At 43.0% G+C, this 20,612-nt stretch overlaps 1 protein-coding gene across 27 annotated transcripts in view; it reads left to right on the top strand.

Annotated features, from left to right (window-relative positions):
* The window catches only part of RBFOX1 (RNA binding fox-1 homolog 1), a 1,472,193-nt gene that overhangs the window by 1,115,448 nt on the left and 336,133 nt on the right, over positions 1–20,612 (top strand). The window contains exon 1 of one of the 27 annotated variants that reach the window (XM_053365888.1): positions 1,200–1,908. The exons of 24 other annotated variants lie outside the window; for them this stretch is intronic. In XM_053365888.1, the coding sequence (XP_053221863.1) occupies positions 1,765–1,908 (144 nt within the window). In that variant the 5' untranslated portion in view covers positions 1,200–1,764. Of the gene's footprint in view, positions 1–1,199; positions 1,909–20,612 lie in introns of those variants that run through there. 2 more of the 27 variants (XM_053365889.1, XM_053365881.1) reach the window with 2 other exon arrangements.

Raw genomic sequence — 20,612 nt, 5'->3', positions numbered from 1 at the left:
TGACAGAATAGCCTCTTGTAATGGATTGTCCTTCTGACACGTTTTATAATCTTAAATGAAATTATATATCTATAGCTATATCTGGATCTGGATCTGGATCTGGATCTATACACACACAAACAGAGAGAGAGAGAGATGTTTTCTTCCCAGGACAGGAGAGAAAGGGAGGGAAAGGATTGTGCCACACCATGATCTTTATTCCACGAGATTCTGCTGTGGTTCCTAATCTAATTTTTCACAGCAGTTAATGATTTTACATGCTTCTGTGAAATGCAGAAGGGGAGATAGGTGTGAAGTATATTATGGAAAATAAAAATAAAAAGATTTGGGAGATGTGTGTGCGCACACATATTATTTCCTAGATATATGTCATACGTATATTCATTTCACCTCACCCTGAGTGATTTTGATAAGGGGGCTCTAGAAATTTAAATATACTTTCAACATTACATGGTATCTAAACAAGCAGTTTTAAAATTAGAATTAATATTAAGAATAAGAAATGCTTTCCCCCTCGCTCCTGTGGCTTTCATGCATCAGATTGTACTTCTGGTGAAATAGGACTCGGTATAAAATGTGAGTTCAAGCTTTCCTTTCAAGTCAGGCATGTAAAGTCCATCTGTGTGTGTGATGGGGGTGTATGTTTGTGTGTCCCTGTGTATGGAACATGTTTTGAGAAGGATGGCCAGAGAAATAGGCACAGATCAAAGCCATGTGTATCTTCTAGAGTATTTTAACTTTCTTTTGTGCTACTATACTTTTAATGCATGTATTTCTAAACGTGCGCACGCACACACGGAGAGAGAGACTTTGTTTTCTCTCTGTTTGCCTGATTCCTTCGATGGGGGATTCCCTAACTGATTGTCAGGTGTGGGGCCTGAGGAAGAAAAAAAACAACAAAAAACACTGGAGAGGAGGGGTGTCTGTGGTGAATCATAACAGCCTTTCTCGTCCCAGCTGGGCAGTGACATTAATTGCCCAAACCTCATGTCTGTATATGATGCCTGTCTCTCTCCTTCTGCATCCTCTCCAGGGATTTTAAAAATGCAGTTATTTGAATTTTTGGTGAGTGGTACAGAGACCCTGCCCTGGTTAGGACCCATTTGACAAATGAGAGGAGCGGAGTAGCATCAGCCACACCAGAAGGAGTCTCTCTCTCTCTCTCTCTCTCTCTCTCTCTCTCTCTCTCTCTCCAAGGGAGCCAGGCTTTTAATGTGGAACAAACCCTTCCAACGGCGGTTGTCACTGAGGGGGAGTTTCAGCAGCTCAGCTTAGAAGCTGCCGGCTGCCTTCTCTCCTTTGCTTATTAAATCTCACCACCACCCCTTTTTTTCCTCTCCTTCCCACACCTCTCTGTTTTTGTTTCGTTCGAGTGAGCTGGGGGGGGTGTTGTTTGGCAGCGTTGGCTGGGATTACCCTCCCAAACGAAAATTGTACCAAATGGCCTTGCCTTGACAATTGAACGTAGTGGGGCTTTAACACTGGGAGCTGGAGGTGAGGAGGCTGGCAAGGTTGCATTGTTAAAAAGAAGGGGGGGAGAGAAAAAGAAACACCCTGAGAAGGGATGTTTTTGAGAGGTTGTGTGTCTTTTTGAGAGAGAGAAAACAAAAGAAAAAAAATCACACATCTGAGAGAAAGAGAGAGAGAGAGAGAGTGCTGGCAGTTGTGGTGTTGGGGGTGGCAGGTTTGGGGTGGGGGGGGAGAGAAGAGAGAGAGAAATAAATAACCAAGCTTGCACCGGAGAGGCAGCAGCAACGTGCGTGTATGCAACCCCCTTCACTTGTCCTACGTCGGGTTCAGAGCAGCAACATGCAGCATCCTCTGACGGGGACGACCTGCGTTGCGCTGCCGAACGTCGGCATGTGTCCCCAGCTGTCCTGTGCCTTGACTTTTATGTATTTACAGCAGGTAAGTCGCAGCAACTTTTTTTTTGTCTCTTCCAACTCTCTCTCCCCCACCCTTGCTTCTCTCTCTCTCCCCCCCGCACCACTCTCACCCGGGTTTGGTCATTCCCTCTTCTTGTCACTGTATTGTCTGTACCCCATGAAGTGGAAACAGCTTTCTGCCTGAATGGAATGTGTAATTGTCTCTTTCATGTGCCTGTGTGTGTTTGCCTGTGTACAAATGCATCCAAATAAGCAAAAGAAATTAATTCGTACGAGAAAGTTGCCTCTGTGCCTCCGTTTTCTTTAATGGTACAGCTTCAATGCATGTGATCTCAAATATTCTGAAGTTTTGAGGATGCCCCCCCCCCCCTTCTGTGGCTTTGGTTTTGTGTTTGCTCTGGGAACAATATGCATGCAAGGTTTAGATAGATAGATAGATAGATGATAGATAGATAGATAGATGATAGATAGATAGATAGATAGATAGATAGATAGATAGATAGATAGATGATAGATAGATAGATGATAGATGGTAGATTTTAGCCACACAAAATTATGTTTATTATTATTATCATTTAAAATCCTCCTTCTCCCCCTCCCAGTTTTTGCTCCTGGGAATCAAATTTGTTTTTCAAAGTACAGTCCTGGTGCAAATTTGGTTTAAACTCACAATTTGCCATGTGAGTCCTTCATTGGAATTAGATGCCAGTGGAGGATAAATGGATCTGAAGTAGGGGGAAAGAGCAGTATAGACGGTAGAAGTTTGCCAGATCAGTTGATGGGTCATTTGGAAATCTGTGATTTGCATCTTGATATTTATCAATGGGCATCGTATTGAGAGTTTACTATGGGGAGCGGGGGAGGGCATAGGCAGTTACCTCCACCTTAGAAATCAGTGGTTCCCCCATTATTATTATTTTTCAGCATCTTAATATTAGGGGTCCCCCCCAACTGGTGTTACAAATAAGTTTTGGGGTTTGTTGCCTTTTGTCCATGAAATTTCAGAAGGGGAAATAAATTAGGGCTGCATAGCAAGACATCTGACTCCACTTACTTAAAAGTAAATCCATTGAAATCAATTGGGGGGATATTTCTCCCAGGCAAATGTTCAAGCGTCAAAGTGTCAGCATCTCACAATGGCATGTCTGTGCTTAGAATTCTTATTATAAATGTACAGTTTTGTGGGTAATAAACTGAGCCTCCTACTACAGAGGGGATATGCACTGGGTGCAAAGGAGCAAGATTAAAATATATTGTCATGCAAATGTAATTGCATTTATTCTGTTGAGAGTGTCATCTGCCCCCCTCCCCCCCTTTCTGCATTTACTATAACTCAGCTGAAGCGTACGGTACAGGAGCATTTATCTATTAACACTCAGCTGCTACGGCAGTTTAGATGTCACATACAAATGTGTGCAAAGCAATACGGAACTTTCTTTCCTTGTCTCTCTTTAGGGGGGAAAAACAGAGCAATGTTCTAATATATTCTTGATTTCTTGCAATGGATCTATCTTCTTATTTTTTTTAAAAAAAAATGAAATTGCTCAGAATCCAAGCGTTGGTGCCTTTTAAGACGTGGGCAGTTGCTCGAAAGCCTCACATTTTAAAAGAAACCAAAGCTCTCTTTCGTATCCAGACATTTGGTGGGAATTGGCTCTGGGATTGACAAACAAATTATATATTAAAAGGTTCATGTGTACAGATTAGAATATAGTTGTTACGTGGGAGGGCTTTATCTGCATGCAATTTAAATTAGCAGTAAGCCTACCAAATCTCTCCTTTGTTTTTAAGTTAAAGTCTCAACGCTACTTCTGTGTGCCTTTTAAAAATTAGATGCTTGGGGAATCACCCTTAAAAGATCATTGTCTTTCTGCATAGCTGTACTATACCAGCGGAAGCAAGTTCTATTTTCTCCAGTTGTTTCTTGAACTTTTCAAGGCAACCATTTTAACATTAAGGAAGTAGCTTTTGAAAGGGCTTATGTGACTTAAGGTTAGAGGTCAATCTGGGCACACAAGGAACTGCTAAAAGATTACATAAATGCGAGGTTGGAGGATGAGGGGAGGGGAAAGAAGTGGGGGTCTAGGAATCATCTCTTTCCTCTATGTAGAATTGCAATAGCATTGTGCAATTTCAGCCTCTGTATAGAAGATACTTTTTGATTTAAGAAAATAGATGCTGCTACAATGATATGCTTGAAAGTGGTGGCTCTCACTCTGCCCTGGACAAAATTAGGAGAGTTGCCACCATCATGCACTTTGGAAAGTGTTGCATCTTGAATGTTTTTCCTGAACCCTTCTGCGGATGCCTGTTCCGCTGCAGAGGTTCATGCCATTAACACTCTCTAGTCTCCCTCTCAATCCCCTTGTAGAATTGGATTTCTACATTTAAGATACATATGGTGGGGAGATTTAATAAAAAATACATTTCTAGGTCTGTTAGTGTCACCCCGCCCTTTGAGTACAGTTTGGTCTGTAGAAGCTGCATAGAAAAAAAACTAGGATTTTGTTCAGATAATTTGTTTTGCAATACTACAGACATTTCTATTAATGAAGTGTTGTCTTAACTGTCATTTTGTTTATCAGGTAATGATAAGTTATCTAGAATTTTACACCTGTCACAGCTATGATTTGGTAGCCTTCTTTTTTAGGTGGGAGGGGGGATAAATTGCATAATACAAAACCCTGCCCTTTGGGGATGCATAATGCCAAACTAGATTCACAGCAGAAAATTTGGATCCTACTACACCCTCCCCCCAGTTTTTATTGATATGCATTAAGTCTGAGTGGTAAACATAACATCACTAACTAGATGTCGCTAACATTCTTCTCTTGAAACACAGAGAATAGGTTGCTGTCCTCTTAACTTGTTCTTTTACTTGTGTGGTGATCTACTTTAACTAATGCTCAAGTCACAATTACTTCCTATCCCCCTACAATCGTTTGTTGCCCCAAACTGCTTCCATGTTATCCCCACACACACACACACACACACACAAAATGCAGAAAATTGTTGAGTAGATATAACACAAATGTCTTGGTTTCAACTTTATAGCAATTAAGAAGCTGCTTTTAGTGTGGACCCCCCCCCCCTTAAATGCAAAAATTGTAGGGTGGGTCGTAGGGATGGGTTAATCTAACCATTTCTGTTTCTCTCAGTTTTGCCTTTTTTGTTGTAACCTAAAGCCTTGTTCTCTACATTTGATGACAATGGTTAACAGTATTATTATTATGAAAGTCCTCATTAAAATTCTTCAACATTTTAGTGCAAATTTCTCCTAATATACAGATTTTTTTGCATACATTTTTGCCTAATGTGATACATCTTTGCATGCTGTTTTCATTTATATATGCTCTTTGACACAGAGTTTACCCTGGTACGTGCATTTTTTGTGCATATTACTTGGCTGGATATCTGCACTGCAAAACCCAGAGTAGTGCGAATTTTGGAGGATGGCTGCTTTTCGGTTCACATATTGTTTCAGGAACAGCGAACTAGGGAGGTTTGCCTTTAAATGTGGACTGAACTGATTTCCCCCTCCATTCCTAGGTGGAGAAATAGGTGATTTAGTTCATTTTGGAAAATATGTCTCTGTGTGCTGCGCTTTACCATTGTAATTTATTACTTATTGAACTGAACCTGTGAGGTTTATAAGTTCTCTTTGCATTCACTGAAATACTTTTATTTTATTTTTTTAAAGATATTTATTAAAATTTTCAAAGTTAATACAATAAAGATATAAAAATCAAAAAGAAAAAGGAAAAAAATACAAAAAAAACAGAACAAAAAAAAAGATACACACTGAAATACTTTTAAATGGTGTCAACAAAGCAGCCTTTTCCACACTAATGACAAGCTATGCTTTACAAATGCTGCTAAGAAATCCTTCAAAGCATGCAAATGTGTCCTTGTACAAAAGAGAACTTTAAATAGCACACGGCAGTTTATTATACAAATGCACTGGGAAGCTTGACTGATGAAATGGTTAAATTTGGAAGCCTGGCCTTTATGCCTTGTCTATATTATAGATGAACAGCAAGTCATGTGTTCATTAAAAGGCAGAAAGGAGGGAGTCAAAAATTGGTGCTGGCATCCATCAAGAGGAGCTGTTCAAAACCCTTTAGATGTCTTGTCAACCATTTTACCAAGCCTAGTATCAAATTTGCAGCCAGATCCTACAAATGTTTACCTTCCAGCAACTCAATGCTAATTTCAAATGGGACTTGTTGCTGAATAAGCACACATAGGATTGCAGCTTTGGCCTTCAGCTTTAGGATCTGATCGGAGAATATCCCATGTTCTGTAAAAGTAGGTGTTGTGAAAATGGGTTAGAGATCAATCTTGGCCTATGAAGACGGTAACTAACATTTGTAAAACTCAGCGTAGAAGTATCTAGGCATCCCTTATCCCACCACCTCTCACCTCTGCAGCACATGAATAAAATCCAAATATGCCAGCTCCACAGAATTAGTTCTAATCAGGAGTGTGGAGCTTATGGCCTCCTGTACTACAACTCCCATCATCCTTGACTATTAGCCATTCTGGAAGGGGCTGGTGGGAATTGGAGGACAACAGAATCTGGAGGCCCCTAGATCCCCTCCCCACCCTACCTTAAAATCAGACACTACTTTGACCAGTGGTGTTTGGAAGAAAGATTTTAGCAGCACTAGATATACTTTGAGGTGATTTTGACATCCTGTATTGATCTGACTTCAGAAAGCAAACAAACTAAACCAAATAATATAGTTAGGGCTTAGACTGTGATATTGTGAGTGTCCCCCACCACACAAAGCTGTCTTGCAGCCAAACCCCTCATGAGAGAGGTTCATCTGAGCACAGCAAGGAAAACCTCCTATACCATGCAACAAACTATGCTGTTTGGCCACAGTCCCCCCATATGGAGTTACAAAGTCAACTGTTGCAATGCCATATGCAATGCTATCTCACAACACAGCCATGGTGTTGTCGATACCAAAAGATTGGTAAATTTTCTCTCACTTAATGATGATACATGTGGTTTGTTTTAAATAGTGAAGTGATTTGTACAAAGGGTAATTCCTCTTAAATGGAGCCATTTCTCATGCCGGACACCAACCGATCGAAAGCAATTGAACTGAAACTTCAATATCAGCCTGCTTTGTCTTTAACTAGAAAGTAGTTTGCAGGGCAGAGAGTGACTCAAGACAACAGTTTTCATCCTGGATAACTTTGTTTCTTTTGTAACTAGTTCAGTGAAATAACCCTGACAGCTAGCTAGCTTGTTTTTGTTGTTGTTGCTGCTGCTGCTGTTGTTGAATGCACAATGTTATACAGACCTCTCATGTCATAGTGCAGCCTTCTCCAACCTGGTGGTCTCCAACTGTTCTTGCATTGCAACTCCCACGAGCCTCAGCCAGAAAGGCCATTAAGTGGGCACCAGACTGAGGAAGACTGCTCTACTCATTGCTAAAACAGCAGTGCTCATCTTAGGAACCTTCCTCAGTCAGACCCTTGGCCCATCTTGCTTCCTATTGTCTACATGACTAGCAGTGGCTCTCCAGGGTTTCTGGATGGAGACAACCACAGCTCCTGTCATCCCTGACCAAGCTAGCTAGGGCTGATGGGAGCTGTATTTCAGCAACATCTGAATGGTCAAATATTCCCCGCTCCTGGTCTACACTGACTGGCAATAGCTATCTAGGATTTCAGAGAGGGCTCTCTCTCAGCCCTACCAGGAGATGCTTGCATTGAAACCAGAACCTTCTACATGCAAAGCAAGTTCTCTGCCATTGACCTACAGCCCTTCCCCAGCTGTAAACCACACAATTCAAGTGATATCTAGACCAGCTGTTAGCTTGTTAGTTATTTGGGGGAAATACCCTTCTTTTGTTTATGTTGCTTAGGAAAGCGCAATGTACATGGCTGGCTATATTTAAATAATCAGCTTGAGAAAAGCATGATGTGTGTGTGTGTGTGTGTGTGTGTGTGTGTGTGTGTGTGTGTGTTGGAGAGGTAGGGGAGGTTGTCGCACATCCCAATGGGGGAAATCTGTCTTGTTTGAACCTATGAAACTGTTTTACACTGAGCAGTGGTGACTGCTGCCCATTAGAACTAGAGATATAAGAAGACATCATTTTCTGTTCTGCATGCAGCCCTGTTTCCATTCCATTACAGTTTATCTTCTGCGGAAAACTGCATTATTCATCTCACTGTCTGCTGTAGCAAAGCTTTACTTAATTATGGTTTCCCCCTCCTATTCATTTTGATGCAAAGGCCATTCATTTCAATGCAAAGGAAATACAATGCATATGAGGGGGTGGTGAAGAACCATAAACAATTATGTATCATTTGCAGAGGGGGAAAGCAACAACAGTGAATGCCAATTGCATTTGTCGGATTCATTTCCATTCTATGCAAATGAGCAACCTTTGGTCATTTCCACTCCCATTTCTGTCAGAATTCTCCAACATGCTTCATTGGGACTGGTGAGTTGGGAGGCAGGCAGACCCAAGTGTACTTGGGATGAGAGCCAATGATAGCCAGAGCCACCACACCTGCATGAAATGGTGGCCATGGGTCCTGCTTTACGGGGGGACAGTCCTCTCTTTGAAGATCTGTCCAGTCCAAATCCAGTTAAAAGAACAAGAGCCCTAAGGAGGGAGACTGCAGGGACCTTGAAGTTGCCCATGGGCAGTGAGTACTTGGACAACAGACTTTACTGAGTCAGGCAATTGATAGGTTTTGTCCACTACTCTGCCTGACAGTGGGTTTCCAAGATGCCAGGCAGGGCAGCTCTGCTACCCAAATACATTTTAAAAGTAAAATGTCAGGGACCAGAATTGGTAGATTGCAGGCAAAATGTGTATCATGGGTGCATCTCTGAACTGATATTTCACAAGATTGTAAGCACCTTTTTCTTGGAATCAATAAGCCTGCAACATGTGGAACTGATTTTTACTATGCTAAGCCATTGTTCTTTGTACCTGCACCCAATAATTTCTCCTTTCACCAGCATCAGCTTGCAAAGGGCTCTGGCAGGGGCCTTTCCAAGCCTTAAGGGATTCTGGGATTTGAACCCAAGCCCTTTGACATGAAATGTGCAGCCACTGAGCTGGAGCCCTGCATTGGTTCTGTCAATGGTGGGTGAAGAGAGAGGTTGAAAGCTGATTCTGTTGCATAAATAATTTAAGGGGGTGGATTTATTAGTATTTGAATTCAGTCTGTCATTCTGACAAACAAGTTATAGCAGTAAGGACATAAGAAGAATCCTGCTGGATCAGGCCAGTGGTCCATCTTGTCCAACACCCTCTTATCACATTGACCAACCTCATGCCCATGGGAAGCCTGCAAGCAGGACACGGGCAGAAGAGCACTCTCCCCTTCCATGATTTTCAGCAGCTGGTATTCAGAAGCATTATTGCCTCTGACCATGGAAGCAGAGCATAAACCATTATAGCTAGTAGCAATTAATAATCTTATCCTCCATGAAATCCAACCAAATTGTGAAATTTAGGTAAAGATAAAGGGACCCCTGACCATTAGGTCCAGTCGTGACCGACTCTGGGGTTGCGGTGCTCATCTCGCTTTATTGGCCGAGGGAGCCGGCATACAGCTTCCGGGTCATGTGGCCAGCATGACTAAGCCGCTTCTGGCGAACCAGAGCAGCGCACGGAAATGCCGTTTACCTTCCCGCCGCAGCGGTACCTATTTATCTACTTGCACTTTGACGTGTGTTCGAACTGCTAGGTTGGCAGGAGCAGGGACCGAGTAATGGGAGCTCACCCCATCGCAGGGATTCGAACCACCAACCTTCTGATCGGCAAGTCCTAGGCTCTGTGGTTTAACCCACCACGCCACCCGCGTCCCTTGAAATTTATGTAACTTCTCCCAAATGGAGTGCGAGACAGATAACATAGTGTTTGGACAGAATGCAGCAGAACCAAAAAGTTGCTGCATGCAACAAATGACTACTGGAGTCCCTTCCAACTCTACAGTTCTATTATTCTTTGATGGATCCTGCATTCCAGCTTCCCCTAGGCATCAGGCTGGCCATTCTTAGAAAAGGATACTGGACTAGATATGCCGAGCAAGGCTCTTTTTATGTTTTTATTCCCTTGTTCATGTGTTTGGACCTTATGCCTGCTCTTCTTTATCTGCCCCTAAATAATGCAATGTTATTCAAAAGTTACTTTTTCACACAGCACACAGTTCAACTATGGAACTCACCCCTAGAGAAGGCAGTGATGACCACCCACTTGGGTGAATTTAAAAGAGGGTTGGACAACTTCATGGAGAAAACCACTTGGGATTTACACGTAAAAAGCCTGGGTCAAGCGGAAAACTGCTCAGACCTGCCCATTCTAGGCATGGGACAAGCAGAAGTGTGGACAAGCCCTTAATGAGTGATCTCCTGTTTCTTTTAATTAACAGGAACCAGGTTGCTTTATATTTGTAGATAAACCTTCGGGTCTTCCTCTGAAGTAAAATGTAAAGTTGGGTGTTAACTATATATTATTAAATGTCTTCTGGAGTTCATTCTTGAACCATTTGAGCTCCCTCTCTTCCCTTCCCCACCCTCTCACTCTCCTATGAGCAGCCTAATGTGAAGTGGCTGTTTAAGAGATCAAGCGCTGTGTGTTTCTCACTCTGAATAATAGCTACCTAGGACATTTTGACTACAGCGATGTCAAACAGGGTCACTTCTCAGCCACAATAGCATGAAAACATTTTAGTGAAGTGTCTCCTTTCTTCTAAATGCCAGGATTGGAAAGGAGAGGAGAGCAAGTGGTAATAATAATGCTAAGAATATAATATCAGTTAAAGAAGTTTGCAACATGCTTTGGGAAATGAGAGGCTAGTCAGTGTATGAAAAAGAATTAGCAATTGCCCCCTTGCTTTAATTCAGCTCTTCAACATCTTAAAAGCTTGGGGTTTTGGCTTCCTCCTCCGATTCTCCTCTTTGGTTTCCTGCAGGCGCCTGTTCTTCAATGGTATTTACAGAATAATGTGCCTTACTGGCAGTAGAAAAGATGTTGCCCTTTTGTGTGGCCATGGATGCTGAATGAGCCGCCGCCTTTCCGTTCTGTTTTGTTTTGTTTAAGGAGCCATCTGAAGGAGTAGATTGTTTCATCTTAGTGGCCTAGTATTCTGAAAGAGGGAGTGATTTTGAATTGCATGATGAACTATTAGTGTGTCTAAATTGTAAAAAAAAAGGGTAGTAGTGCTTCTGAATTGCAAGAAAAGGCCTATTTGGAGTTCCTTCTTGTTCGGGGCACTATTTGCATTTTGAATCAGATAACAGAAGGAAGCCAAAGCATCCAGAGGTGCTACAGCTAAAGACTTGTGTATATGTTCAGAGTCATAATGGTGTTAGTGGACATACAAAGGTGTCCTACTGCTTGTGGGGTATTGCTTCTTCCAGGTATTTGTGTGATTGGTTTTCCTCCAGATTCAAATCAGAATTGTTAAGGCCAAAGGAAGAGCCCTGCTGACTCAAGCCCAAGGCTAACCTGTTTTTGTAGCAGTCGACCAGATTCCTCTGGAAAACCCATAAGCAGGACCGGAGTGCCCAGTGCTCTCCTCACTTGTGATTCCCAGGAACTATTATTCAGAGGTGCACTGCTTCAGATTGTGGAGGGGAAACATAGTCATCTTGATTTGCAGCCACTGATAGCCTTATACTTCATAAATTTTCTTTTAAAACCATTCATGTTGCTGGCCATCACTACCTCTTGTTTGAGCAAATTCCATAGTTAAACTATGTTATGCGAAAAAGTGCCTTTCTTCATCAGACCTGAATCTTCCAGTGTGTCCTGAATCACCTGCTTGATCTGACAAGTCCTTGCCATTTCTTCCCCATAAGGAAGGGCTATATCCCAGGGGTACAGCATCTGTTTTACATGCAGAGAGTCCAAGGTTCAACCCCTAGCATCTTCAGCATAAATAATACTGAGCTAGTTGGACCAGCTTTCTTTTCTACTTATAAATTAAAATCAGGGTGGTCTGAGGACTAGATACAAACAAATCTGTTCCCAGATGACAGGTCTTCCTCCCTGCAACAGGTCCAGGGGGCTCTTGTCACTTGGCTGCAGAGTTGAAGAGTTGCTGCCAGTCATTGTAGACAATGCCAAGCTGTAACCTAGAACTAACTCATAGTGCACCCAGTGGAGGTCCTTTGCAGATGTCCATCCATACCAACCCTTGAAATCATTCCAGTGCCAATGCTGTGATCCATGAAATCCCATCTTCAAGCTTCATCACTATCAGAACTTTTAATCTGCAGTCCTAAAAACACTGTATATAAAGTCAGAGCTATTGAACAAGCAAGTGCAATCGTGATTCCCCCCAGCGCAGAGACACTGAGCCACACAAACAGTCGGTGAATCTGTTAAGTTCAGCTTCTCTCACCTTCTTATTTTTCTGCTTCTTGCGTTCAGTTCTCCACATTTCCACATCATTATGTGATCAAAAAAAATATATATTTTAGAAAGTCGTCATAGAAATTCATCAGCATTTTAGTGCAAAATCTTGAAAGTTTTGTATGCACCCCCCCATATACTCATTTTCACATGGCAATTTTCTGCATTATAATGTTAATAATGTTATTTCCACTAGTTGTTGCCTTTCCCCTTGCACTTTCACCCTACCATATGCATTTTCGTACACATTACATGACTGGAAAACTGCACTACAAAATTTGGGGATATGCAAATGTCAAAGGATGGCCATGTTTTCAGTTACTATATTGTTTCAGGAAGTGCAAATTAAGGAGATTCATCTTTAAAGGTGTGGTGAACTGAATTTTACCATCCTTCCCTAATACACACACACACACACACACAGAGAGAGAGAGAGAGAGAGAGAGAGAGAGAGAGAGAGAGAGAGAGATTGAGATTATAGCAACTGCATGGGGGTAAACCAAGAGAATGTTGGAAAGTGGCTATTATACCTACAGGTAGATTTAAATATTTGTGGTGAGTGTGACATTCTGAAGTTTTCCTTCTTCCTCTAACTCATGTGCTAATCCTGTCTTTGGCTGTGTAGCTCAATTAATCTCTGTAGCAGGAGGAGCAAGGAAGAATAAAACCTCTCTCTCTCTCTCTCTCTCTCTCTCTCTCTCTCTCGTCAGAAGTGAAGTTATTTACTTTTCAAAGCTGATGGAATAGCACTGCAGGGGCCTTCATTTATTTCCTCTCAGAATGTCATTATTCCGTAATGCACAGGGACCTGCACACGCATACAAGGCCTGTTCTCCTAATCTTTATTATTATGCTACATGACTGCTTAAAGAGCAAAGTGGCTCACCGGAAAGGTTTCAATTTTCCATTGGTGGCCTGTGCATTTTGGCCTAGTACTGTTGCCTCATGAAGTCTACACACACACACACACACACACACACACACACCAAGCAGAGCACAAAAGCTTTCTCTCTCTTTCTGCTCTTTGGTTCCCATGCCAGGAACTCTGACGTAGGTTGTCACTGAAACTCTCCGTGCCGTTTAGTTACCTATTTTATTCATTTAGTCGTGTTACATTTATATTCCACCTTTCCTCTGAGAAGTATGTGGTTCCCCCCCCCCATGTTTTATGCTCACAACAACCCTGTGAGTTAGGTTAGACTCAGAGATGGGAAGCTCAGGAAGCTTTATGGCTGAGTGGGAATTTGAACCCTGGTCTCTCCCCTCCCCCCTCCCAGTCCAGCATTCAAACTAATACACCCCACTGACACTTTGAGGTTGCCATGGCAATAAGGTGAGAGGAACCGCAAAATACCAAATGGCTATCTAAGACACCCAGACGTCAGCAACCTCAGGCAAAGTTCCACTGGTTGCTTACACAATCCTAGCAGGCAGTACTATCACAACAGCAACCCAAGCTATTTTGCCTTCCTGCCTTTTAACCTTTGTTAAGTGCTACTCTGTTTCATACCCACGCAGAGACAACTTTCCACCAAGTGGTGCTGCTCACTGCTGCTACTGCTCCTGGATCCCATCACCAAAGAAAGGAAGCAAAGTGGTGGGGGGGGGGGCAGGGAAGACAGGTGGTCTCAGAGTTGGGATATCAACACACAACCATTTGCTGGAGAAAAGGCAGGAAATTCTACTTGCCTTGAGAACTTAATTTGCTTCAGGAAATGAATGTCTTAGACACATTTTTACATGTAAACAGCTTATGGCTTAGTTGCTCCCATCCTGACTGCTATTAGCAAAGAGCGCAGCTCTCACAAGGTAGGGAAAGGACGCCCTGTTTACTGTGCTGCATTCACTGCACCCATGAGAGATCATTCTTAAGCACCATGATTGTGGAATGCACTTCTCAGGTTTGACTTTCAGTGACCCTGATGGGTTTTCAGCACCACTTAAAAAAGCATATTTGTCTAGGCCTTTGGCTAACTTTCTTGTTTTTTTAATGTTATGTTATAGATTGACGCAGGTGGTGCTGTGGTCTAAACCACTGAGCCTAGGGCTTGCCAATTGGAAGGTCGGCGGTTCGAATCCCCGCAACAGAGTGAGCTCCCGTTGCTCGGTCCCTGCTCCTGCCAACCTAGCAGTTCGAAAGCACGTCAAAGTGCAAGTAGATAAATAGGTCCTGCTCCGGTGGGGAGGTAAACAGCGTTTCCATGCACTACTCAGGTTTCAGTGTTCCGTTGCACCAGAAGTGGCTTAGTCATGCTGGCCACATGACCCAGAAAAACTGTCTGTGGACAAACATCGGCTCCCTCTGCCAGTAAAGCGAGATGAGCGCCGCAACCCCAGAGTCGTTTGTGACTGGACTTAACTATCAGGGGTCCTTTACCTTTACCTAATAGATTTACAGATAGATAGATGGATATTGGTTTCATTATGAATTGCGTATTCATATTAATATTTTTTTAACCTGCTCTGGGATTGAATTTAATGAAGAGTGAGTTAGAAGTGACTCAATAAATAAATAAGGTAAAATCTGGTTGTGGGTGGGGCAAATCGCAAAGGGCCATGTTTAAGAAGTTTAAGAAGAAAGTGCTCAAAAAGGCAGCTCTTAAAGTTTTTGGACTGTGAATGAGTCAAGGAACAGAAAACCCCTGATAAGGTGAGGTGGGAGAGAAAGATTGTTTTCTTCCTATTCACAAATTGCTCAAAGGTGCTCACCAGGAATAAAATTATGCACCACCTGATGCTAACTGCTGTTTCATGATGATGTCAGCCTAGAATGTGCTGATTTCATTTTCTGGTTACATAAGGTGGTGGGGAGAGGGAGTGAGAGAGAAGTGTAGGGATGGGCGAATCAATCTGTTTCCAGACTGTGTCACTTTTGCATGCATTCACCCATAAATCTGTTCCAGCCAGTTTCCTACATTAATCTGCAATATCAAGCAAAACTTCAATTGAATATTTGCATTTGAATGCATATTTCAAACATCTTACTTCTGAAAGTGTGTGAATTTCTAGATATCTTGTCTCTCAGAATACATGTTTTTAAATTTTGCTGATACTTTGGAGTTTTGTTCTTGTTTAAGCAGAGAACTGCACTGGAACACTCTGAGCAAGCAGAGAACTTGAAATCTCAGTCCACATTTTCTTCCTCTTTCTAGATTGCTATCCCACCCTTCTTTACAGAGGAGCTCATGGTGGCAAAGAAGAAAACAATGCAGTATGAAACTAAACATTTAAGAACAAACATTTGAACACAATCAAATATTCTTGCAGCTAAATAATCTCAAGTTTGCCAAGACTCTGGGCCCAAAACTCTGCCACATGGAATCACTCTGAAAGCCTCACTCAGGGCCAAAGGTCACAGTGGGGTAATGACTTTGTTTGTTTGTTTGTTTGTTTGTTTAGATCCCAACTCTCCCCCCCCCCGCCATGGGACTCAAGGCAGTTTATGGATAAAAATTAGAAGCACTAAAAACATGTGGGGGTGGAATACTTAAAAACAAGTAGTTTTAATATAGCTTTAATTCTATCAATTGTATGCATATTTAAAAACTAATAATAATAATAATAATAATAATAATAATAATAATAATAATACCAGCATGGCACCAGCCCTTTCATTAAAAGCAGTCAGTTCCCAAAAAGCCTGCTGGAACCCAAATGGCAGAAGGACAAGGAGGGAGTCAGTTCTAGCTTCTCAATATATCACTAGATCCTTGGATTTGGGAGAGTTGGTGCATCTTTCAATGGAAACCATTTGTTAATGACCCAAAATAAATAAATTAAGCATGTGCCATAAATGGGAAAGAGGGTTTTTTGATCCAGTTCCTATTTAAAGGCAAACCTACCTAATTCACAAAACAAAATGCAAACCGAAACACATACATCCCTAGGAAGTCTCATTTTTCTGAATTTTGCAATTCAGTTCTCCAGCCAAACAATGTGTACTAAAATGCATTTCATATTGGGGCAAATTTGTTTTGCAAAATTGTGCCTATCCATTGGTGGCTGCCTATCCAGAGAGTCTATGGTGCTGAATGTGGTTTTAACCATAGGCATTCTGTGATAAGAGCAACCAGATGCCTTCATTCATTTTGTTAAACACTCTTTTCTTTTTAAGGGCGATGCTATGGTTGGTTTACTAACAGACTTGCTTCAAAAGCAACTCCAGGACAACTCCAGGCGAGTGTCATGTGAAAGAAGCATATGGCAGACAGAAGATGGCCTTTAGCAATACGTACACAGAGGAGAGTCAGGGTGCTCAGGCAATGATCTTCATCACATATAATCCAATTGCCCTGATTTCCCCAATACCTACCCTTATGAATCACCATCCTTATTTTGTATTTACTTGAGGGGGATCCTTCAAGGGGGCAGCTTTTAATACATTGTTCTTCAGAGTTCAGCTCCCTCCTCCAAGCATCTGTGCATCAAAAGTCCAAGTGGAGAACGGGTGCACTTTGAATCTAGTGTGCAACTGTAAATAGCATGAAGGACTGGGATATGGATTCCCTTCCACTGATTCCATTCACCCTGCCATACAGCAAGGCAAAGCATACTGCTGCAGGGTGCAACATGCAGAATAGCCGCTCATGCATCACCGAAAAGAGGAAAGCATCGCGGGGGGGGGGAGGACAAAAGAAGGCACCAGTTTGCATGAAATTTACATATACTAATTAATGTATATATGTGCAAATTTAAGACGGATGACTATAATTTTAATAGAATGCCTCTCACCACAGTGGGGATGACTGTGACATGGTAAGCTATTGGAGAGCAGACTGAGCAGGCAAAGAGCTACCTGTTGATGGGAACTTAGCCTTTGCCCTTCTTGGAGCAGCAAACAATGCTATGAAAGGAAGACCAACAAGAACATATGAAACTGCCTCATATTGAATCAATCTCTTAGTTCAGGGGGTGGCCAGCTTGGTGCCCATGAGTACAGTGGATGCTCGGGTTGCGAACGTGATCCGTGCAGGAAGCACGTTCGCAACCCGCAGCGTCCGCAACCTGCAGTGCTGCATCTGCACATGCGCTGGTTGCAATTCGGCACTTCTGCGCATGCGCAAGCGCCAAAACCTGGAGGTAACCCATTCTGGTACTTTCAGGTTTGGCGCAGGGCGCAACCAAAATCACACAATCCGAAGCGTCTGTAACCCGAGGTATGACTGTACTCCAGAAAGGATGATAACCCTTGCCTTAGTTCATCTAACTCACTATACACTGCCCGGCAGCAGCTCTCCAAGATTTCAGATGGGGGACATTCCTAGCCCTACCTACAAACACCAGGGATTGAACCTGGGACCCTCTGCATGCAAAGCAAATGCTTCACCACAAAACCATGGCCCTCCTTAACATAGAGGTTTGTCACCCAAGCACCATGGAGTGAGCGGGCAGGTAGGAACTGGTGTCTGAATAGCCCAGCAAGGCTCTTCAAAGTGTTGAGCTTAGTAGAAGGTGCAGAGGGGGCCAGCTCATGTTCACTTACAGATCAAAGTGTATTGGGCTGCTGCCACCAATGGCTATTTGCTCTTAACTTCTCTCTAATCATAAGGACAACCAGATCCATTGGGATATTAAAGCTGTACGGGGCCGACACTACCATTATGTGAAGTGAGGTGGCTGCTGTAGGTCGCATAAGCTGGGGGTGGAAGGGAAGTAGTGGGGAAGTGTTGGAGAATAGAACTCAGTGTGCCATACAACCTGCCTTGCACCCCCCACAAATTAGCCTGCTGTCCTCAGATATGGCAGAGGAATCCATCCCATCAGCGATATTGAAATTCTAGCACCATCAGCTTCTCTGTATGGAAATGGAGAGCGCCATCTTCTCCTCAGTTGGCAAAATGTCTTGGGGCAACCCTGAAGTTGTAATCTAGGGCTGTAATCAGGCCCAAGGGCTGAATGCAACTCTCCAGGCCTCTGTATCTGGCCCTCAGGCCTCCTAGGTCACATTCTTCACTGGCCTTGCTTCACATCACCCCCTAAATTCCTGCCACCATTGGCCAGTTTGGTGGCAGGAGGACGATCCAGCCTGCAATAGGCTGGTTCACAGGGGAGGCCTGGGTCCCACCTGCAAAACTGCCCACCCAAGGAGGGCAAATGGGCTTGCCTGGCTGGAATGTGTCCCTGAATTCATGTAATGTCTTTTGTGCAGCTGCATGGAGGATGGGTGTGTGTAGAACAGGGATCAGCAAACTTTCTCACAAGGGGGCTGGACCACTGTCCCTCAGACCTTGTGGGGGGCCGGACTATATTTTGAAGGGAAAAAATGAACGAATTCCTATGCCCCACAAATAACCCAGAAATGCATTTTAAATAAAAGGACACATTCTACTCATGTAAAAGCATACTGATTCCCGGACTATCCGCAGGCCGGATTTAGAAGGCGATTGGGCTGGATCCAACCCCCAGGCCTTAGTTTGCCTACCCATGGTGTAGAAACTAGCCTATTGTAAAAAGGTAAAATTAAAATTTATTTGCTCTTCCCACTTTTTTTCTGGCTCTACTCTCCCCTGGCATCCACCCCCCAAGCTTTCCCAGAAGGGAACGTCACCCTCAGGCTGAAAAAAAGGTTCCCCATCACAGTTGTAATCAGTGGGACTGACTTCTGAATAGACATGCATGGGATTGTGCTGTAAATAGCTAAATAGCTTACATGTCCCCCCCCCCTTCACTGTTCTGGTTTGCTGACCAGCACACCAGAATTCAGAAGGCACTGCAGGACTGACTATTGCAGAAGGGTAGATGAATGACATCCAGAAAGCAGAGAAAGGCCTTTGGCAATGGGGAAGTGAGGGCGCTGAGAAACACTGTGATCCTTGGTGTACAAGAACAGTGGTGTTAAAGCACACCAGAGTGCCCCTGTTCCCATCTATGAAACGATAGAAGTCATACGGCCTTCCTTTCTATAGTCGAAAGAGCCCTGCATTTCTGTCAGTGGAGCTGGGGGGTTTGGGGTGGGGGCGGGAAGAGAGGGGAAAGTGGAAATCTGCCAGCTTCCGAGAATGATGGACTACATTTCATAGCAGCCAATTCCAGGGCCTCAAGCTCCTGTTGTGCAAGAAGGTCTCCCAGCTTGCAAAGGGAACCTCAGCCATTTCACAGCATAATTTTAATGATTTATACACCCTGTGCTGCCGGTTCTTTGCTCGCTGGCAGGGCCTGGTTTGGGTTAATAAAGGGAATTTCAGGGGGAGTTGAGGGTTGGAGTGGGAGAAAAGGGCCCCCTTGGCACACTGAGCTGTTTTGCTTAATGTGCTGGCTGGCTACCTCCATAAATCAAAAGAACCCAATGCTTTACAACCTTTCAGAAAAACCAAGTATTATTGTCGTTATTGTTATTATTATTTTCTTTCTTTATATAACTCTGATTCACATAGGAATATTTTCATTGTGATTCTATAAAGAATGAATGAACTGCTGGATGAGATCTATCTCAGCTGTTTTAAGGTTGATTGGCTTTCTTCACACTGGTGCAATGCTTCCATTAGTTTTCGATTTGATGTTCCTGCTTTACGGTGTTGTCGATGGAAATAGGCTGGCATGGTGGGGGTGGGAGGAAAGCAGGGGTGGGGGGGTTATTAGCATAAATAGATGCAGATTGTATTAGGCTGCGACTCCCTTTGCCTTAACGCATAAGCCATGGGGGGGGGATGCGCTGAGAAAATGTACGTTTGCAGTAAACAAAGTAATTGTGTCTTTTAGCTAAGATAAAAATGCCATAACACTCACTGGGGCACCCGTTTTTAGCATAATGCACATGTTAAAATTAGGGTAATGCTTTTTTTATTTGCAAAAAAATCCGTGACAACCCTCTGACTTCCTCGTCTTTTATTAACTATCCCAGGTGTTAATTTCATGAGCCTGAGGGAGGTTTTTCACTGCTGGTGCATCTGATTATCAGTGGTTGTATTACTAATGGCACAAGTCTTACAACTGGGTTTTGGATGAGTCTGGAATACTCCTGATCTACTCCTCTAGAAAATGTGTGTGCAATCAGTCAAGAATCAAACACCACTCTTGCCAATGATGGAATTAGGAGTGGATGCTCTCTGACACCTCACACTACCCCTGCAAGAGAGAGAGAGAGAGAGAGAGAGAGAGAAGGTGGATTTCAAAGAGAGGTTGCATGCTTTCTCTGACTACTTCAGCCTTTTCTCTGAGCAACAAGACAACATGGGCAGGCACCATTTGAAGACTGGAGTCTGTTTTTTGTTGTCTGGAAGCTGCACTGGACTATGAGATGAAACCAAAACTGGCTCCAGGTTATCAACTGATTAGGAATGCAGAAAGCTGCCTTATACTGGATCAGATCTTTATCAGTATTGTCTATGCT

This window comes from Podarcis raffonei, chromosome 14 (genome assembly GCF_027172205.1).
Source record: "Podarcis raffonei isolate rPodRaf1 chromosome 14, rPodRaf1.pri, whole genome shotgun sequence".
Taxonomy (NCBI): domain Eukaryota; kingdom Metazoa; phylum Chordata; class Lepidosauria; order Squamata; family Lacertidae; genus Podarcis; species Podarcis raffonei.
Note: the sequence above shows the minus strand (reverse complement) of the source record. Positions and strands in the feature narration are given on the sequence as shown.